The sequence below is a fragment of the Actinia tenebrosa genome, unplaced genomic scaffold (assembly GCF_029948245.1).
Source record: "Actinia tenebrosa isolate PJP-AT-01 unplaced genomic scaffold, QUT_ActTen_1.0 PGA_scaffold12__29_contigs__length_12842862, whole genome shotgun sequence".
NCBI classification, from domain to species: domain Eukaryota; kingdom Metazoa; phylum Cnidaria; class Anthozoa; order Actiniaria; family Actiniidae; genus Actinia; species Actinia tenebrosa.
In genome coordinates, this window is record NW_028292572.1 from 7815044 (window position 1) to 7836107 (window position 21064).

Genomic DNA, 21064 nt, shown 5'->3' on the forward strand with positions numbered 1-21064 from the left:
AATAATGCGAGTTAACGTTTGAAAGCCTTGAATTTATATCTGTATCGTTATAGTGTCTTGGAAAATTGGCTGCGCGTGTTTTATGAGAATATAAAGGCCGTAAATAGCAGCGATAACCCGATATGAATGTTATCACTTACATCAGAATACTGACAGTTGTTTACTCTTAGTATCAAGGTACGTGTGCTGGATAGAAACACAGGTCTTTTGATTTCTTCCGCCAGCGAGTTAGTATAACATCAATATCTACCTTTGACTCACTCTACATGTCATCGTTCAATCATTCGGCTACGTTTGTTAAAGGGCAACTTACCCCCCAAAATGACCCATTTTTAAGAGAAAGTACATCAATTGAGAAACACAAAAATTCAATTTTTAGAGGGGATAGAGCATCCGTGTTCCTACATAAATAATTTCAAAACATCGCATATATCGCACTGGTGGCCGCCATCTTTGAGCCCGCGATAAATTACCGCATTCAGATGTGACGTCACAACGTCAACGTGTGTTTGGATATGTAGAGTTTTTCTGTAAGCATGAGAGTTTGAAGTGGCTTTTTCGACAAAATGGTTAATTGTTGCGTACCTGAATGCACTAACTATTCGACAAAAACAAAAGATGTTAGCTATCACAAGATTCCTAAAGATTTACAAATTCAGAAAGCTTGGATTTCTCGTCTAAGACGAGCAAATCTGCCGCCATTGAAGAATTGCTTTGTATGTAGCGAGCACTTCGAGGATGGTTGCTTCGAATCCGACCTTATGGAGCAACTAACAGGCGAAAAAAGAAAAAGAAGGTTAAAGGCTGATGCAATTCCAAGTATTTTTAACTTTTCAACCATCCCTAGTAAAAGAAGAGCTACGACAGAAAACCGTATAAGACGACAACGACAAAAAGAGGTAGGTGATTTGTAGTTTGTGTTCGCACGTGCACTGCTAGATTGTCAGTGTAATATGTAAGTCTTATATATATATTAGAGCTATTTCGTGACTGGTCTGTGACTGTGCTCAGACCAAACCAATACATTAAATTCTTAATACTAAGTTTACCGCTGCGGATTTAGTTATGATGAATTGCGGATGAATAAGTTATACGCTCTTTCATATGGAGTCAATGAAAGTCCTATAAACAATTAAAGCTTGAGTGTCGTCTCAACTATCGGAATCAGTGAGAACCCCAGTAACTGCCATTCATTGTTATTTGTATTTGTTCTATAAATGATTATGTTTACTTCTTTTTTCCCATAAGACATTGGATAACCTACTGACTCCAACATGCACTTGATGAAATGGTTGAAGAATCTGATATGGAGGTTTCCTTCGATGAAACACCTTCCAACAAAAGGGACTTTGGAGTCCAGTGCTGTCTGGATGAAAAGCTTTCAATACGAAAAAGCACCTCAACCCAAACAGAAAATGTGGATGTTAGTGTTGAGACTTCTGATGCCTGCATTCAAGTAGAAGGAAATTCAACATTTGAGCAATTGAACAGTATCCTGCATGACCATCCATACAGCTATACTGCTCCCTCTGTACCCATGAGTGTGTCACCACAAAAGTCTTGCAAGAATGATGTATCACCACAGAAATCTGCAAAGTCCTGTGGGTCTTTTCCTTTGTCAGATGAAGAAGTGAATCTTTTTTCAAGTGATGAAGAGGATGAATACATTATCTCATCACAAGAAACAAATTCTTCAACAGACAAAGAGTCTGAACCTGAGTATCACTTTGACACCTACATCAAAGAGCCAAAGTATTTGGTATTTGCAGCATGCCTAGGTGAACTGTTCAGGTTTTGTATCAACTGTGGTTCCATCGTAACTGACACCAACATTACCTGCACAGGAAGCATGGTAACGGTTAAAACCATATGTATGAAAGGTCACAACTGCTTGTGGAATTCCCAGCCTCTCATCAATCGTGCACCGGTAGGAAACCTTCTAATCTGCTCATCTATTTTGTTCACTGGTAACACTTTTACAAGGATCCAAAACTTTGCCTCATGTCTTGGGTTACGATTTATCAGTGAAAAAGTTTTTTACCAAAATCAGAATAGGTATCTATTTCCTGTAATAAATGATACCTGGGAAAGAGAAAGAAGAGCCATTTTACAAGAACTGTCAAGTAAGCCTCTTGTATACTTGAATGGGGATGGACGGTGTGACAGCCCTGGCCATAATGCCAAGTATGGTACATACACATTTATGGACAATGACTCAGGGAAGATAGTTTCCTTCTCTGTGGTTCAGGTCACAGAAACAACATCTTCAAATGCTATGGAGAAAGAAGGTTTCATTAGGAGTCTTGGTAGTCTTGAGGATGAGGATGATATTAACATCAAGAGGATAACTACTGACAGACATACCTCAATCACTAGCACCATGGAAAAAGATTACAGCCACATCAAACACCAATATGACGTATGGCATTTGTCAAAATCTGTTGTGAAGAAACTCAACAAGAAGGCCAAGTTGAAAAAAAGTGCTGACCTTTCACATTGGATCCAGTCGGTCTCAAACCATCTGTGGTGGTGTGCAGCAACATGCAATGGTAGTGTGCAGCTGTTGAGAGAGAAGTGGGTCTCTATCTTGCATCATGTGACAAACAAGCATTCTTGGAGAGATGCAGAGATCTTCAAAAAATGTGACCATCCTCGACTAACCCGGAGAGAAGCTCGTAAAAAGTGCTGGCTAAAACCAGGATCTGCAGCTCATGTAGCCCTTGAAGAAGTGGTCCTTCAACCAAAACTGCTGAAGGACTTGGCAAAGCTCACTGACTTCTGTCACGCAGGTGGGCTTGAAGTATACCACTCCATGATCCTGAAGTACTGCCCAAAGAGAGAGCACTTCTCCTACAAGGGTATGGTTGCTAGAACACAACTGGCAGCCATTGACAACAACCACAACACAGGAAGGAACCAAGCTGTGATTCAAAAGCCGGGGACGAGGATGGGAGAGGCAAGATACCGCCCATGTTTCCCAAAAATGCACAAGCGTTGGGTAGTTAAGCCTGTGTTGGAAAAGAAAAGTTATTCTTTCCTTCCTGAGCTTCAAAAGAAAGTGCTGGGATTGTGTGATGGCTCAGAAGTTGACCTCCAGGAAATTGAAGAAGTAGACCTGCCAGCAAACATTGCAAGTTTGCCTGCACCGGATAAACAGGAATTGATTCAGAAACACCGGTCCAGGTTTTCAAGATAATCTAAATTAGAATTAGCCTTTGTGTACCTGCAGGTCATATGACCCTCCACTGTTTGGTCCTTCTTCCCCTCCCTCAAGTCCCAATCCCCCTCTGCTTTGCAGGCTATCTTTGGACAGTCGTGTAAAATACTGGTAAAAGATATCCCTTAATGAAAAAACCTCCCAGATATGGAAAGGTACACGACAGACCCAAGTATAAATGCTATATACAAAATATGTAATTAATGACAAGGGGACCTGATGAAATGGCAGATAAGTATGCAGTACCTTTTAGATGTTCAAATGAAAATTTTATTAAAATATTATTTCCATTTAGGTAAGAATTGACTGTAAAAAAGAGGTCTTTTCTTTACCTATCTACACTACCCCATATATGGGAGTCTCCCCCAGTATGAATATATTAAAGAAAAATATCCAATTGAATGGTGACATTTGCTTCAGCATATTTAACTTTTTTGCTGCCAGGACTCGTATAACTGCAAATTTTGCTTGGTTGGCTAGTGATCGTGTTCACTAGTGCTTTGTACACTAGGTTCACTATTCAGCTGGATATTTTGTTTAGTGTGTTTTTAATAATAAAATATGTAAAACATTCAAAAAATGTTTGTACCAACAAAAAGCTTTTTATATAAAAAAGAAATTTATATAACACACCTTTCCGTGTACTGCATCCTAAATGAATACATGATTCTTATGCATTTTGGTCTCAGCTTTTTCTAGTCTATGTTTTTGTTTTCAATTATCTTGCAATTAAATATGCCAAAAAATTGCAATTCCAGGAATTTTTCCTGATAGAAAAAAATCCACTCTGTATAGTAACTGAAGTAAGGAATAAATAAAATGTATATATTCACTCCATGCAACATTATATCAAGCTAATCATCTGCATAATGAAAACCCTCAAACTGAAAGTCCTCCTCTAGTCCAGGGGGAGGGAAGTGTGCTCTGATGCACATGACAGCACAAGAGGGCAGAACAACCCGAACTTCCTTTCCAAGAACTCCCCAGCACCATCTTGCTAGTTGTCTATATGCAATGTGTCTGTACTGCTTGTGCTCTGGGCCTTCATAAGCATCTCTGTATTGCTGTTTGTACTGAGCCCATGCGGTTCGAAGAACATACTTATTGCCACAAACAGGTAAGAATCCAGGATGTTGAGTAATGCATGGTGGTGGTTCATCAGCATCTCCATCTTCAACAACAGACTGGCATGTTGCAACTACTTTTTGGATTTCTTGGCAACAAATACATTCAGCTATTGTATCCATAATTTGGCAGCTACCACAGGTACACCTATTAACAAATAAAACAATCCTTAGTATTTTTGAACACTATCAATGATTGTCCCAAGTGAGAGTATATACACAAATTGTGACAACTATATCCCTGAATCTGTGTCCTACAGTATATAACTTATTGACAACCAAGCGATGTTTAATTGTGACAGTTGGTTTTGCTTTTGGTTGCAAAGGTCGTGAGGCAGATTAAAATGCATAAATATACAGTGCAAGAAAGTGGTAAACACGACTGTAAAAAATGGATACGTAGTTGAGTTTTATCGTGATAAGAAAGAAGTAAAACTTACCAATCTGAATTTGTTAGTCGATTGTTCTCTTGTTCATCGTCTTCAATAATGTCACTGTCAGATCCTTCTCTGAACTCTTCATCTGAGGAGATTTCTATTTCTGGTTCGAACTGATATGGCCGTAAAACAAACTCGTCCGTTTCTAAAAATTCTTGAGCAAAATCGTCTCTCGAGCTGTCCGAGTCTTCGGAAAAAGAATTAGACTCTGACATGCCTTTAATTGAATGACCAGGCCGTATTTCGTTCGTAAAATATTGAGTAAAACGTCTCAGAAACAGGGGAAGAAGTCAACCAAACGCTTGTAAACAACTTGACGCCGTGAACTCTTATGACGTTGTGACGTCATTACCTGTTTTTCTGAGCCCGCGATAAAAGTGCAAGATGGCGGCCACCAGAGCGATATATGCGATGTTTTAAAATTATTTTTTTAGGAACACGGATGCTCTATCCCCTCTAAAAATTGAATTTTTGTGTTTCTCATTTGATGTACTTTCTCTTAAAAATGGGTCATTTTGGGGGGTAAGTTGCCCTTTAGTTTGTGCAGTTTGTCAGCAAGTCTCTTCCCTCAGGTGTATTGAATACTATTGGCGAATCTCTTGAGAACCAATATAAACTTTTGCTTAATGGTCTCAAATTTGACCATTAAGCAAAAGTTTTTTAGTATTATTGAATAATTGTTGCCAGGAAATGTTTCCTAAGAAAATTGGTCTATTTAAAGTGTTTTCGTTGATTTTTTGTTTCGGTGGAATAAATTTATCTCAAGCATCTAACGATAAAGATAGTCAGTAACAATACTTGAGGAGTGTCACGTTTTTATGAAAGAATGAACTATTCAGCAAAACTAAAGAGGTCTAATGACGAAATTATTTTGAAAATAAGCGAGAACTATCAAAAAATAATGTATAAGGGAATGGCAGGTGATTTTGTTAAATCTGTCATTTTTCTCCGTAAATTATAACGTACTATCTCTTTGACGCTTTGTCATGTACATGTACAGGCAATGCGTCCCGAGGTCAGACCAGCAATCTTCAACCTCATGTGTTTTTCTCTCTCGTTATAGTACATCGCGATAATTTTGATACTAAATACTTGTTAGTTTTATCCCTTTTTTGTGGACGTGAGAAAGATAATCCTGAGATACATTTGCCAGAGTGATTTCAGCTTGACATGTTCAAAGGTTTCCGTAAAGCAAGCCTTTAGTGCAGGTAATTAAGCTCTCCTTTCCTCGCCCATCAACTTCCCGTGCAGTCACCAGTTGAGACACTATCTGTTGCTGGACATCTTCCGACATGTACATGCTGAACCAGATAAATCTGATACCTCTCTAAGATAGCCAATCAAACTACTGATCCTGTGCGCAATGTGATCCTTTACTACACCCCTCCCCTCCTAAAATGATTGTCCTCCAAACTTTTAAAGGTAAAATCAAGGGTACAGTATGTACACACTCTAGAAACTAAATTAAACAAATCTAAGAGCTTTATTAACGAAAAAGATTTTTTTTTCGATATTGGTGCGCGTTGTTTCAAGTGTAATAGCAAGACAATATTTCTCAATTTCCTGACAAAACGTCGAGTATTATACGGTATGCATACTAAGTAACATGCGCGCGGACAGTGCGCAGTCAACCGTTATCAATTATTCATGCGCAACCAATCAAATTCATGCAAGAAGGTAATTTTTAGAAATCTAATATTCAAGCTAAAGAACACGTTATTTTCATAAGATCTTTCCCTTCCTATTTTTTGCCTTTCACACTTCAAATTATATTTTTAAGATGTTCTATTATCTATTTATTGGTTTTAGCAAAATTTAACGACCACTTACTTCTATCGAACCTTAAGATTAATTTGATCTTAGTTAGCCAGGCAGGTTAATGCTAAACGACACGACTAGGAAACCTTCTTATCGCGTTGGCGGCAACCTAAAGAGGATAGAATATAAATAGTCTGTGGAAATGGCCTCTGGTCATACGACCACCCATTGATATTGGAAAATTATTGCTGTCAGACCGTGGCTGTGATATGGTGATCCATTGATAGCGGCGGTAGTGGGTGTTTACAAGTGGTAACAGTTTTACCAAGTCAACTACTAGGAGTCGATGTAATGATAGTAAGCTAGCGTGTAGAGCGTATAGAAAAAAATTAAGGAGTGTATGCAGAGCCAGTAAGGAAACTGCGCACTCTAGGCGTAACAGTTCAGTCGGTCAACCCGGCACTAGGAGTCGATGTAATGATAGTAAGCTAGCGTGTAGAGAGTATAGAAAAAACTAAAGAGTGTATGCAGAGCCAGTACTGAAGCTGCGCACTCTAGGTGTAACACTAAGTTTACTCAGTCAACCACTAGGAGCCGATGTAATGATAATAAGCTAGCGTGTAGGACAGTACAGTAAATACTAATAAAAGAGTGTATGCAGAGCGACCTGTACGGAAACTGCGCACTGCTTGTGGCAGTTCTGTTAACAAACAGTTTTTAGATTATCTTATTTTAAGATGGTCATTCAAGCGGTCCACTTTTAAGCTGTCAGATTTTTAAACGATAAGTTAGTTTTTTTCTTCTACTTGGCATCGTTCTAGGCAAACTGCATAAATATACCCGGAATTGAGCAAGGACTAGATTATTCCAGGTCGATCATTTCCTTGGTTAGTGTATGTGTTCTATTCAATGCGAGAGGTCCACAGACACGAGTATCTTGAGTTACTGACGCTATTAGTCATCAAAGAATTCGAAACGTAAAGTATCAAGCTAATAATTCGTGTACAGCATGAGTTATAGTTCGAAACGTAAACCAATGATAGTGAGAAACTCGAGAGAGACAGGGAGTTTAGGTCGGCACATTCGATTGAAATAGAAGTATCTAAGCTATATCCGGATAAATAGACTACTTCACCAACACTTCCTAGCAACAAACTAGCTAAAAATCACGTAAAAAATAATGAATCAAATCACCAAAATAGCCGGATTAAAGTTACCTGGTGTCTTACCGCAGCGCAATTACTTTAACCGCACTTGATAAGTAATAGACTGTCTTCATCTTCAGTTTTCGGCGCACGTCACTTCGAAACTAATGATTATTAATTACGGTAGTTTCCGGTGACTGAAGAGATAGATTCAATGTAGATGTACCATAGATACATCAAATTCGTTTGGGTAAAAAAAAAAACGAGTGTCATAACACGATTTTTACTCGAATGGAAATTGAAATCCATCTCTTGCGTGCAACGCCGCATTTTCGATATAGGAACTGATATATTGCTACACCAGTTATTCGTTGTTATGCAGAACCCGCAGTTCTTATGTGTACACTGATATTGTATGTTTGTTCGTGGTATGGTTGTGATTTCTGTAACATAATACGAAGAACAAAAATCCCTTACATTTTTCCTGATGCGCTGTACTTGTTCGTTTGCTTCCATGTACAGTTAATCGCGAACCAAATATTCGGCAATCGTGTACCAGAAATAATGAAACTAAAAGCAGAACAGTCAATGTTTTGCGAGCTCCTTGTGAACGACGTTAAGAGGGTCAGACTGAAGATCAAAGGCTAAACACACAGATTTAAAGCGAAAACTCTTAGTGGATTTGGCACGGATTCGAAATCTAGGCTTGTGATATTCCATTAAAGGTAACCAAAGGTTCTTTTAACCATTTTTCGGTCGAAACTAAAGCTAATCAAATGGAGTGATTCAACACTACTTTGAAGTGCTCCTGACGGAATTCTATCTATCTTTAGTTTATCTACAGCAGATGTTGGCCATTGGGTTTTTATGTACAAATATTTCTGTCACTTATGGCTAGCGGCAATAGGCTACTCCATATCTAGACCTTTATCTGAGAGAACATTGTTTAAAAAAGACTTTAACAATTGGCAATTAATATCTGTTGTCATAGGTAATTAGGATCGATGAGGTGAGAAACTCTCCCAGATTGTCCCTTTGCCCTGGAGCTAATCGCTAACAAACTAAACGCTGTTCGAAAAACAAATAGCTTTTCTCTACTACAGATATGATTGAATTTAGGATTCCGAATTAGGTCAAAAACTCCAGGGAAAATCTATACGGGTTGATGTAGATAAGAAATAGTAGCAGTGCCCACTCCCGCCTCAATCGGTGCGCCCACTGTGAGTTCGTCCCCAGAAATTGAATTATCCTGACTACGATATTTCTAGATCACTGTCGTTTTTCCCCGCCCTCTGCGATGACCAATACTTCATCGAGCCTCGGTAAAGCGCTGAGAAAAGAAGCCAAAACGAGGCTCGTGTGACTAAATGGAAAGGTCATTATGTTCAGCTAATTATCGGCCCGAGGCGTGAAGGCTACGTTAATTTTTTCCTTGATTATAAAATTTTGACAGAATGAATGAAAAGTGAACGTACGATCTAATCTTAAGAAGAAACGTTGCTAGAACTTTGATGATTTTACTGTATTATTTTTTTAAGGTTTCAATAAAAGGTTTTATAGTTAAACTTTATAGTTATCTTACTGCGCGAAGGGCGCATTATTAGGAGTAAATTTAATGAATCGTTAACTCTCACTCTGACAGGATTACACGACCTACGAAGTGATTATCCAAACTTCCCACGCTCGCCATAAACATTTCATTTTTACCGCTTCCTCTTTCGTGCAATTTACTCATGAATTAATCAAAAATAATTCTTAAAATCCGAAAATACTCATTATTTTCTCCTCTGAGTCTGTAATCTCTTCAAATATTGTTTTGCGATGTTGATTAGCTGATTTCTCACAAAGTAGCTTACATTATTTTTCTCTACTCGATTAGTTTCGTTTTCCGTATTACTCTATCATTACACCAGGATAAACTTTATTACATGTTAGTCAAACGCTATAAGCACCCCTCTTATATTTCTAATGAGCTCCAATTTTGCCATCCTTTTCGTGAGACTTTACCGGCGTCTCCTCAATCTATATTTATCACTCTGTTATCCTATCAAACGTCAATCAACGGCTCAAGAGCTACAAGTATTTATAGAACTCAGTGTACAGGCATATTTATAGACAATCTTTCTCTCTGCATTTATAAAGTTTAGCCGTAAAATTAAAATACTATGTAATGTTTCGCACAACAGACTATTTTCAAATTAGGTTTTTACCACCGCGCTTGTGGTTCCACTTGAATTTGGATCATATGCTGACGCCATTCCATGTTCCATAAGAGACATAAGAGTACAGAACATAGAAAAGGGAACTCGATTTGCTAAATATATTACTGTGTTTCTTGATCGAAGACTCATTCACTCAGGGTTAGTCTCATTTCATTGTATAAACGTTTTCAAATATCAATGATAAAGATAAAAATTTAACAATTTCAAAAATACAAACGCTTTGAAATTCCACGGATCCTCACTGGAATGCATGAATATTCAAAATAATTCCATACGCGGCTAACTCTGAAGAACAGATAATTCGAAACTGAAGCATACTTTAACAATCTAAATAAATGCGTCAAATAAGTGCGTAAACTGAATACAAGTTCCATAATTAAATGTATTCGCGTAGTTCTGCATGCAGTGGTAAACTGAAAAGCCACGCGCACGAAATCGCATGCTCTCAATGAGAAATTCCCTTCTGTTTGTCCTCAGAGATAATCGTTTTATATACCTCGTCTTTTATCACGTCACAACAGCTCTCTCCAGTAGTTGCGCTTTCTTGACGTATACCTTATGCTAGGAGAAGTTATCACGAACAGATTCCTAGATAGTCCAGCTCCTTATTATATGACCGAGTGGTAGGTTAATTCTCTTGTTAGCCTTTTACTAGCTTTGGTTGTCAATTTAAGTATCATTATCTTCAGATTTTCTTCTTAAGCGGCTGTGTTCTCGAAATTCCCGCCGCCTTCGAATAAACAATTTGTTTTGATTTTAAACATTATTCAAAACATTAAACATATAAGATTGCATTTTGATGCAGAAGAAAAATTTCGAGAAGAGAAATATCGAAGTACAAACATGTCATGACTATACAGAAGAGAAACAAGACATTGCTTTTTGGGGGGGGGGGGATGGGGGGATAGGGGGGAGGTTCTTCAAAAATCATGTTATATATTCTAGACATTTTTATCTCAGTTTTCCATATTGTGCCTTGTCCACATCATATACAATACATTACTATCTTAAACATCCATTACCTCGTGTTGACTTGAGCCTCGTTTTCCAAACATTTCGTGATCTCCTCTCGAGTACCGATCTAAACTTTGTCGAACGCGCTTGCTATACAGTTTCACTTGGTCAATACTGAAATGAGAGCCACAGATTTGTCGCCTTGAAACTAGAAGGTATAGGTATTGCACAATGACTTTCCGTGTCCAAAGCGCTCTCTTTTGGATATTCAACTTCCTTCTTCCCTTCCGCCCATTATTCTTCGGCTTTACGTTTAATGTGACACATTCTCAGCGCTGAAAAAAGAGAGGTTCGGAGCGGTAATGGATAGGAACTTTGTTTTTGTACTGGGGTTTTACAGGACTAGAGGTTTTGAATGGGAGTTTTTAGGAAGATTTAGCAGCCTAATTCATTCTGGTAAAATTAACTCTCACTGTGATTCGGGAGTATCACTGCAGAATTTTTATAATCTTTCATTTTGGTAATTTTTAAAAAAGCGCATAAAATCACAAACTAAGAATAATATATCAATAACAATGTATAAACATGTTCACTTAACAAAAATATAGCAAATGATTAACGAAAAGCGAAACTACTTAAATGCAAAAATATATAATAAAAAATGACAATATCAATTCAAGATCTTAAAAATATTTGTTTGAAATAAAATAGGAGAAAAAATATTTCAAAATTTCTAATTTTCAATTCAAAAAAAGTTAAAATCTATGATAGCTTGGATTCAAGATCCTAAAGATACTTATTTAAAACAAAATAGGGAAAAAAACAATTTTCCAAAATTCCTGATTTTCAATCCATAATGAAGTTAAAATCAATGTTATCTTTAGAATACTGATTTTTTTCCACATATGTCAGGGATAAAGATATAGATTAAGGATATTGCAATGTTGTTCGATATAAATGTAGGCTTTGTTATGAATACTGCCCAAACCTGTGGTTAAGATTACAAGCTAATAATCTCCTCTGTTTAGCTAATAATAATAATGAGTGCACGATATCATTTGGCAATTTAAAGCACAGTTCTCAATATTTTTAGTGTTATCTGACCAGGGCCCTGTTGTACGAAGCCTGGATAGCGATATATATCCGACAGATAAATCTAATCCAGTGGATAAGTTATTGGATATCAGCATCGTCTTATCCTCTGGATGAGGATTTATCTATCCAATAACGCTATCCACCCTTCGTACAATCGGCCCTGGTCAGATAACACTGAGATATCTATGCCATACTATGTATATCTATATAGCATTTGTCTAATAAATGTGTATATTTTTATCGGAGAAATGCTGATTGGAGCAAACGTCGTAAATAAAACCGACAACAGGATGAGGAATAACCATTACAAAGCAGAATAAGAACCCAAAATGAAGCAAAATGTAGAGGGAAAAGGAAAAATTTATTTCTAAGTATTTAATCTAGCAGTAGTAAAAAAAAACTCTACAACAGAAGTAGGAATAACCATCTAATTACAAAGCAAAATGCCGAACTCACAGAGAAGGAAAAATGAAGCAAAATAGGAGAAAAAACAGAATAAATATAATTCTAAATAATCTAATATCGGATTTAGGATGTTTTCTCTTGTTTTTCTTTCATCGCCGTGATATGGTACTTTCAGGATTTTTGGAGTCGGAAAGATCAACAGTTTTGTTAATGATTTTTCGGATTAGTGACTCTTCCTGTTCTAATCTTCATGCCGCTAGTAATGCGATAACCTATATATAACCAGCTATAAATGAATTACCTAACACTTGTTTCTGCTTCCCGCTTCGACTAGTCATGTTACAATCTCGTACCTTGAGCCCTCGCTCCCTCTGTTCAGCGACTTTAGCCATTTGGCTGACTATTATAGGTTTGTCTTTTTTCAATTTCATTCATTTGTTCATTATATCTTTGTTTCAGTAGCCAATTAGAGCTCTGGTTGACACAATATCAATAGAGGCTTTGCACCATCACGTGGTGGCAGCCATGACATGAGGCAGGATCAATTGAATCTGGTCTAATCTGATTTACACAAGAAATAAATCATTTTCCCAGCTGGTGGAAAGAGACTTGTTGTTCCTCCTGTCATGATTGCCATCACATGGTGAAAAACCTCTATAGGTGACGTCAGCGTGAATATTGCTATAGCGTACTTTGAGAGTCAATGATTACCACCGTCACTACATTGTCCGATAGTTTTCCCAATCACAGATCATGTAACAGACCTTCTTATAACAGCGCCCTTAACAGTGTCATAAATTTCGCATGTGTTTACCTTGAAACGTCACAGGTATGAGATCATCTGACAAATCACATACTGATAGAAACTCTGAGGTGGTGGGCGTTCGCTCTAAGCTCATAGTCACGTGACGGACCGTAGATAAATGCGGAACCGCCCCCTTTGGTCACCTTTCAATATCGAATAACCATTTTGTTATTGCATAATTTCTATAAAAAAAACTTAAAGGCACCACGTTTGCCATGGATCTACATAACGAACTGCAGTATATATGCATGTCGGATTTATTGTAAATGGTTATATGTTTTATATTTAGCGATTAAGCGGTCATCCATTCCTCTGCCCTCCCCCTACACAAACACACAGATTCTGTGGCTTTTTAACAATATGAATCTGAGTCCTAGGGAACTGTATTGCTTTAAAAATAAATTGAGTACCAAAAAAAGCGTGATTTCATTAAATACTGTATCTCACATCTTTCAATGTTGTCCAAAATAGTACCTGAACTATTATTAGATCATATTATGTACATTTAATCAAAATAGAATGTTGTTATAGCTTATGGATCAGTACTGTAATGACGTGCGCATGAATCCGGCCGGAGGCGTAAGGCAAAAACAGTTGCGAAAATACAGTCGCCGAGAAAAGATTATCAATTAACAACAGCGATAAAACAGTTTACGCTAAGATAGGATATCGGAGTCGACTTTTTCTTTCTTTCTTTCTTTCTTTTTTCTTTTCTTTTCTTTTCTTTTCTTTTCTTTTCTTTCTTTCTTTTTTTTTTTTTTTTTTTTTTTTTTTTTTTCATTTCCTAAATTTATTCAAAATCTCAATCGCTATGGCCCGGTTGTACGAAAAACAGGAGTAAAACCTGATAAATATTTGAGATCATAGCGCTATCCAGAGGATGAATTTATTAGATACTGAAAAACATCGAGCTCCGCTGGATAAGGTTTTATCAATTTGATAGCGCTATCCACCCTTCGATCTTTACCGACTTCATATCTCTATTTCTAGTTTTAGTTTCCAGAGGGGGAGCGTGCGAGAAGAGTTTTGCGCATGTGCAATCATTACGCAGATTTGTCACGTGATTCTATCCAGAACTATATTCACTTCAAGAAATTGTGGCCTTTTATATTAGTATATTTTCTAATTTTTTTTTGAATTCTTAGTCGGTAAAAGTCTGTCGTCGCCTTACTGAATGTCTCTTTTATCTAACAATAAAAAAACGAGTTCAACTCTTAGTAAAAGTTGATGAATGAAGAATTCCTTAACCTGTTTTTTTTTTCTCCGTTTACTTCGTTGGGGGAGGAACCATTAAGCTTGCCGTCTCCACAATAGGTTAAGTTTTAATGCATTAAGCACAGTATTTTCAAACCTTAGAAAATGGGCTTAGAGATCTTTCTTTGTTTCGAATATCGACTTTGCTAATGTAACCAGGAAATAGTTGCATCAAAACCAATTAAAGCACTGATAAAAGTAAATGACTAGCAAAAATATCAAGCCTGTTTCTTAAGAGATTTCACAAGTATTTGACTGGTTTTTGGAATAAATTTAAGAAGCTTCATTCTCCCAGACAAGGCATCGAAAAGGAAATACCCACGAAAAGTTCGTGTGCTAGAAAAAGTAGTTGCGTGAGGACTTGATAACACACTATTATGAAACAAATGTTATTGTTTATGTGATTGTAGGAAAGCTCTCTTGGCTGAGGACATTAGATACTGACAAAAACAAAAATAAGAAATAAAAATCCACATTGAAAACAGTAACAAACAAACGAAAAACAACTTCGAACGTTCACTCATTATTAGGCCACCCGCGGTAATTCCATGTGCATAAGTTGGATTAAAGAAATTTCTGCTTTATATACAACTGCAATTCTTTAATTTTACCCTAAGATACAATTTGTACAATACAATAAAAACTAGGTCGTTAAATTACATATAATACACGAGGAAGGGAGAAAGAAAAGAGGGAAAAGAATTTTGTCGAAAAAAAAAACAACAACAACAACAACTGACAAACGGTCATCAATCATTAGAGAGTTTTAGATTGACTTTTTTTTCTTCCCGCAAACGGCAAACGTGGACCACGTTTTCATAGTTTTCCTGTATTTTACTTTACTATTTACAAACCTTCTCACCAAGCGCAAATACTCTTTTGTTTTTCTACTACTTGGACTTTTTTGCGATTCTTTTTCAGTCATTCAAAAGAATTTTTTACTGGTCAAATGACGTTTCACGTTTGCCGTGAACGTAAATCTAAAACTCTCTATTGCTGTCTTTTGTTTATCGATTTTCAATTCTTGCCGGGCGCTCGATCCTCATGCCTCCATACTTTCAATTCAAACTGTTATTGTAAAATCTCTCAAGCTCAGAAGTGTTAGGCAAGAAGTGTTTTGTACGAGAATAGAACATGTTACAAAAGTATATTGTAGGTATTAGATCGAAATGGTCTCAGGGAATATACTCTGAATTTTGAATATATATATATTTTTGAATAATGTAATAATGTAAATAAGATTTTAGATATTTTACCTTTAAGCCTTGAATTTGCGTTCAGTTTTTCGTCGTCTTCTGCTAAACCTGAATTAGAAGTGAGAGAGAAGTACATAAGAATGAGTAAAGAGTGTTGAGAGCCAGTAGGGAGAGATCGAAGGGTCTTGACGTACTGTTTGTTAAGAAAGGCGTGTTTCCTTCCCCTGATCTAGTCGTTCACGACCATTAGCGCTTGCACAAATAGCCGGAGCTTTCGTTTAAGTTTTGTAATTGAATAATGCATAATCTATATTGCCGAGTAACCAGAAAAATAACTAACCATGCTTCAATTTCCTTTTCAAAAACATATTAACGATAAAATGGACACGTCTACATTTTAAACAGATTTTCTTTCTTTAAAAAAAACACATAATTTTTCTCCTTTGTATCAATTCTCGTGAGATGGTCTAAATATTGATTTTCAAGATACAACTGGTTCAATCGATTACGCTTGTTTCGTATTCGCATGTCTGATAAAGTCAACAAAGACAGTATTTTCCTGCGTATCGATATACAATATGGTTAGTGACAAATGATTTGTCAAAAAATTAAGTAAACTTGTATCACAAATACCAACATTTATTGATTGTATCCGTGACTAACACGAATTGGATCATCGCAATTTTATGAAAATATAAACAAGATTTCCAAATTGGAAATATAATCCAAAAAGGCAACAGTAACATTGAAAATATTTATTTCAAAAATGCATGCTTTCAGAGGCCAATGTATTCGTATCTCAGATTTAATCGCAAAATCTCTAGATTTTTCCCCCTTGAAAAACATCGTTTTGTTTCATTCCTAAGGACAAATAATGAATTGCAAATGGTAACTATCGATCTAACGATCGATCAAAAAGACATCTCATATGAAATTCACGAGAAAGTTAATCTTATTTGGTTTTCACTCCTGCCTGATTGGAGCTATCTGCAATTTTCATCTATACAGTGCTCAAATTAAAAACAGGTTTTAAATAATCTTAAATCAAGAAATCTCTTAAGGATACGAGTCAGGTAATGAGCTTAAAACCATATGAACTGTTTACCTACATTTTGACACTCGTTATAAACAATTTTCGCATCAATTCACCGAACCTCAGGATTCCTATTCATACCATTCATTTCATCACCAAGTTTTGTATTTTTCAAGCTCGCATTCCAGGCTGTACTATAAACTGCATACAGCTTCTGAACTAGTTTTAACGATGTTGTCAGTTTGTCACTTAAAAAAGTAGTCAGGCACTTGAAGTAAGAAGTTAATATAGGCGCTAAATATACCGTAATCAATTGACAGTCGCTTCATGAAATGGTCACAAAACCTTTTTTAAATGTGTATACGAATTCAGTATCCCTACATTTTTCTCATGAGTTCCGCAATATTACATGCGTACGCATTAAGGTGTTGGTTAAAACTGCTGTACATAGTAAGATTCGATCTTGAATTGGAAAAAACAACAACAAATGTTCGGCTTTTCATATAACGTTAGGGAATATATAAGGTAATAAGATATATACGGCTTTACTTTTGCTATGCCAACTGTCAAAGCAATTGGAAACGACTACCAAAGCACAGGATAGTAGAGATGATGAAATAATAAAGAAAATATTAAAAGTTAAAAAATAAAACAACAAATCAATGATGCCGGACCGAATAATTTTTATTTCAAGTTAATCAAATTTTAGATTTGGAATTATCAATATATAACGATGGATATATTTCTCATTCTATAAACAGTTTTCAATTAGAATTTGTTTGTAAAAGAAAATGTCATTTTTTTCTTATCATTTTACCTTGACCTTACTCGTTTGCTTACGTCCTACAGGATATCTCTGATTGGTCAGTTCAGGTAGGATTCTGATTGGTCAATTAAAACAGATACTGGACGAAAAGCCTTTTGGGTGAAGTTGACATGATAATCCGTCGGTTTCAAAGTCGGCAGCCATCTTTGTTTTACTACATTACGGAAGATATATTTTATGCTATGTAACTAAATCATGTTATGACTTTACTTCTTATTTATTCAAGAGAAGCAATATAATAGTTCTTTTACCATGAATGTATTTTGCAAACTGAGAATTAAAAAGACGTTTTGAACAAGTTTATTTAAATAAAAATGAGTCAGTTTTTCTCAGTGATATTGATGAGACATGTACTAGGAATCAAGGCCATCCTGGTGTCTTAATCATTTATATTTAGCTTGAACTCTCGTCACCCTGGCCAAGAGTACTGTATATACTGTATATATTGTGAAATTATACATTCATAGAAAAGTCAAAGCGCAAGTTGCTGATATAAAACAATCAAACAAACAAAGGAAAGAATAAGAAAGGAAGGAAAGTAACAAAGAAAACGAACGCGCAACGAATAAACAAATAAACCAAAAAACAACAACAACAACAACAAACAAATTAAAAAAGGAAGAAAAAATGAATGAATGTGGTGTTTCACCAGTTGAATGTTGTTTCGTGAAGAGGGAAAATTATCTCAAATTATAGCAATATTTCTTTTATCCCTCGTTTACAAATTTTCTTCGTTTGACAGGCATTACTTTTCAGTTTAATAACGGATTATGGATTTTTAACAAGACGGTTAGGTCATAATCGTGGCATTGCAGGCGCTACATTGTCTCGCGGACCGATATAAACTGTTGAGTTTATCTCAAATGTGAAACCTATTTTCGTGATTAATTTCTTTTTAACCACAAAGGATAGTTCTCACGATAATGGTAGTGGTGGCGCTTTGTTGTCTCCTGAATAAGAGCATTACTCATTGACATTTTATAAGAGGACGTACGTTTATTCTTTAAAATCTTTTTTTCCAAAATAAGTGGGTCTGTTCCAAATGGCATAGTATTATTTTAGTGGTAGGTTTTTCATTATTAAGCGTTCAAACAAATCGTACTTACTTTACCTAAGATTGTCAGTGTTGGAAGAAACTTCGGATTGCGGCAGCAAAGATTATGACTGAGAAAGTAATATATAGCTGGATTAGGAATCCCCGAGAATAAAAGATATTATCTTGATCATTCTAATAAGATTAGACGTGTATTTCATATAACAAACAAATAAATCTTACTCGAAAAAGTATTGACACAAAAGCATACATGCATTCAAAATATTTTTCCTAATATCTATCCTGAGGACAAATTTATGGTGTTAAAGAGTGAATGACTCTTGAATTTCGCAAAAAGACTAATTTACTTCAGTTAAATTGCCTTTCTAGGCTGAGATAACTTCAGCTAATGAAGTACCATCCTGGTAGTTTAAGAGTGTTGTTTTCAAAACCTCAGTTTTTAACTAGAATGGACTTTCACGTTTAACGAAAACAAAAGCATCCCCAAAAATATCATTTTAGTTGAAAAATAACATTATAGCTAAAAAGTGTAGCTGATATCAAGTGATTGATTTTTCAAACTTTGCTGAAATTTTGCAACAAAATACAATTAGCGTCCATTTGAAAGGGTCTCTTAAAAAAGGGCACTTAAAGACGTTTTTGAACATTGCTTTAAAGTATAGAAAACCCTAGAAAGAATTGCTTTAGTTTTCTGTAAGTTGTTACGTGGCTTTAATATCTTTTAAGAAAACAAACTGATCTTTGAATAAGAAAAACAAGGAGAAATGCTATGACTGCATCTTTAGACGAATTGCTATTTTGTCGTCTAAGAAATTCACATGAAAGTTAAGCCAATAGTCTTCCTTTTTTGTAGTTTTATCTATTTATTATACGTTTTTAATTCAGCAATTTTATTCATTGTATAGTCAAGCACATCCATTTTTTTTTGTTACTCTTCAAGGTGTTCCCAGAGTCGAGTCGTCATTTTTGAAATCTTCACAAATGAAAAACGACTATATTTTTAAAAGTATTTTTTTCGTCAGTTCTTATATAACAAGTTCAAGAATTATACTCAAGAATTCGAACTGATTTGTTCATGTATTTATTATACAGTTTTTTGAGATTTTTAAAGTGTAAACTACTTTTACTTTTATGACTAAATAAGATTTGCGAAAAAAAAAAGATCTAAATATACTTTTATATGATTATCATTAACTGAAATATCTCACAGTGACTGTGTGTCAATCTGGAGTTTTGTCGATAATAAAGAGAAACTATTTTGAATTTTCGTTCAACACTCGTGACAGAAATCAAAGGTTTTGACGTTCCTCATTTGTTTCTTTCCACTGTTTTTGCTGTAAACAATTCCAAGGGGACTTACCTTTTTACACTATTATACCAAGCTGTTAAATTCACTCATCGTTCTTTTACCGTATGGTCCTCAGCCCATTAATACATCAACAGGGATCGGCTTTTAAAGAACACTGAAGAAGCACAAAATGCTTAGTTCCTGTAAGTTCAAATTAAAGGAAGCACTTCTCGATTCATTAATACAAAGTCTGACACAGCAACTTTCATCGAGCTAAAATTACTCCTCCAGTGTAGTTTTTAACGGTTTTGCCGACAAAAGATTCCCCCCTCATTAAAAAAGCCCACATTCAGAATTCTTCATCTCGATAATTACTATCTAACCAAGAGATTGTAATCAAAGACGGCTTTTGCGATTCAATTCACCGAGATATTTTATTGTTGTCAAGTTAATTTAATAGCCAGATTATGTATGGTAGAATTTAAATATTTCACAGTGGGAGGTTAGGCGGCTGCAAATTTCCCCGTGTTTACGTAAGCATTGATCACGTGTTATTTTTCAACCAATAAAAATGGAAGATGAAATTACGGTAATTTTCTTTTCCTTTTGTCAATCGACGAGGAAGTTTTTAAGAAGGATCCTAGTAATTGACTCCAAAAGAAAGCATTGGACTTATTTTTGGAAAACTTATTACTAGAATTGCTCTTTTTATCAAACATGTTAAATCGATTTGGATTTGGATTCGGACTCCAGTTGTTCCGAACACTGTTCTGTGATTGGTCCTTTGTGAGTATTTTCATATTTAACGTCAAAACTCTTTGAGAACAAAAGTGTCTTAATTGAAAAAGCCACAGTTATCATAAAAGATACCTCACCTTAAAGGAGACTTGAAAACCAGAAGGAAACGACATACTTATGAATCATAATTTCATTTATACTAACGATAAATAATTTCATTTTGAATTATAAAAATGATTGCACTCAAAATAATAATAATAATAATAACAATAATAATAATAGTAATAATAATATCAATATTAATGTATACCAGCAAAAGAGTTGTAATATTCTTATTTTGCTGTGAAATAAAAGAACAATAAGGATATTAATAATGATAATAATAATAATAATAACAACAATAATAAAAAAATTAAGTTTTTATTGAACGTACTAAATTTGGAGCTCAGCTCGTATTATATCCAGCTAAAGTAAAAAATAAGATCGTGAAAAACTAGTACTTGTGAAACCATA

At 35.5% G+C, this 21064-nt stretch overlaps 3 protein-coding genes across 6 annotated transcripts in view; 1 reads left to right on the forward strand and 2 right to left on the reverse strand.

Moving 5' to 3' along the window:
* The window catches only part of LOC116298364 (histamine H2 receptor), a 54175-nt gene that overhangs the window by 25343 nt on the left and 7768 nt on the right, over positions 1–21064 (reverse strand). For 2 of the 4 annotated variants that reach the window (XM_031707164.2, XM_031707896.2), the window contains exon 2: positions 15673–15720. The gene's annotated coding sequence lies outside the window, so the exon portion shown is untranslated. Of the gene's footprint in view, positions 1–10925; positions 11193–15672; positions 15885–21064 lie in introns of those variants that run through there. The other 2 variants (XM_031710851.2, XM_089028080.1) reach the window with 2 other exon arrangements.
* On the forward strand, positions 777–3894 carry LOC148912184 (uncharacterized). Its single transcript, XM_089028299.1, has 3 exons — positions 777–899; positions 1249–3536; positions 3577–3894. Exon 2 carries the CDS (start codon positions 1289–1291, stop codon positions 3194–3196), a length of 1908 nt encoding a protein of 635 aa, XP_088884425.1. The 5' UTR covers positions 777–899; positions 1249–1288; the 3' UTR covers positions 3197–3536; positions 3577–3894.
* Positions 3465–5164, reverse strand: LOC148912185 (uncharacterized). The gene is made up of 2 exons (XM_089028300.1): positions 4782–5164; positions 3465–4489 (listed from the first exon to the last, which is right to left on the reverse strand). Exons 1-2 carry the CDS (start codon positions 4991–4993, stop codon positions 4072–4074), a joined length of 630 nt encoding a protein of 209 aa, XP_088884426.1. The 5' UTR covers positions 4994–5164; the 3' UTR covers positions 3465–4071.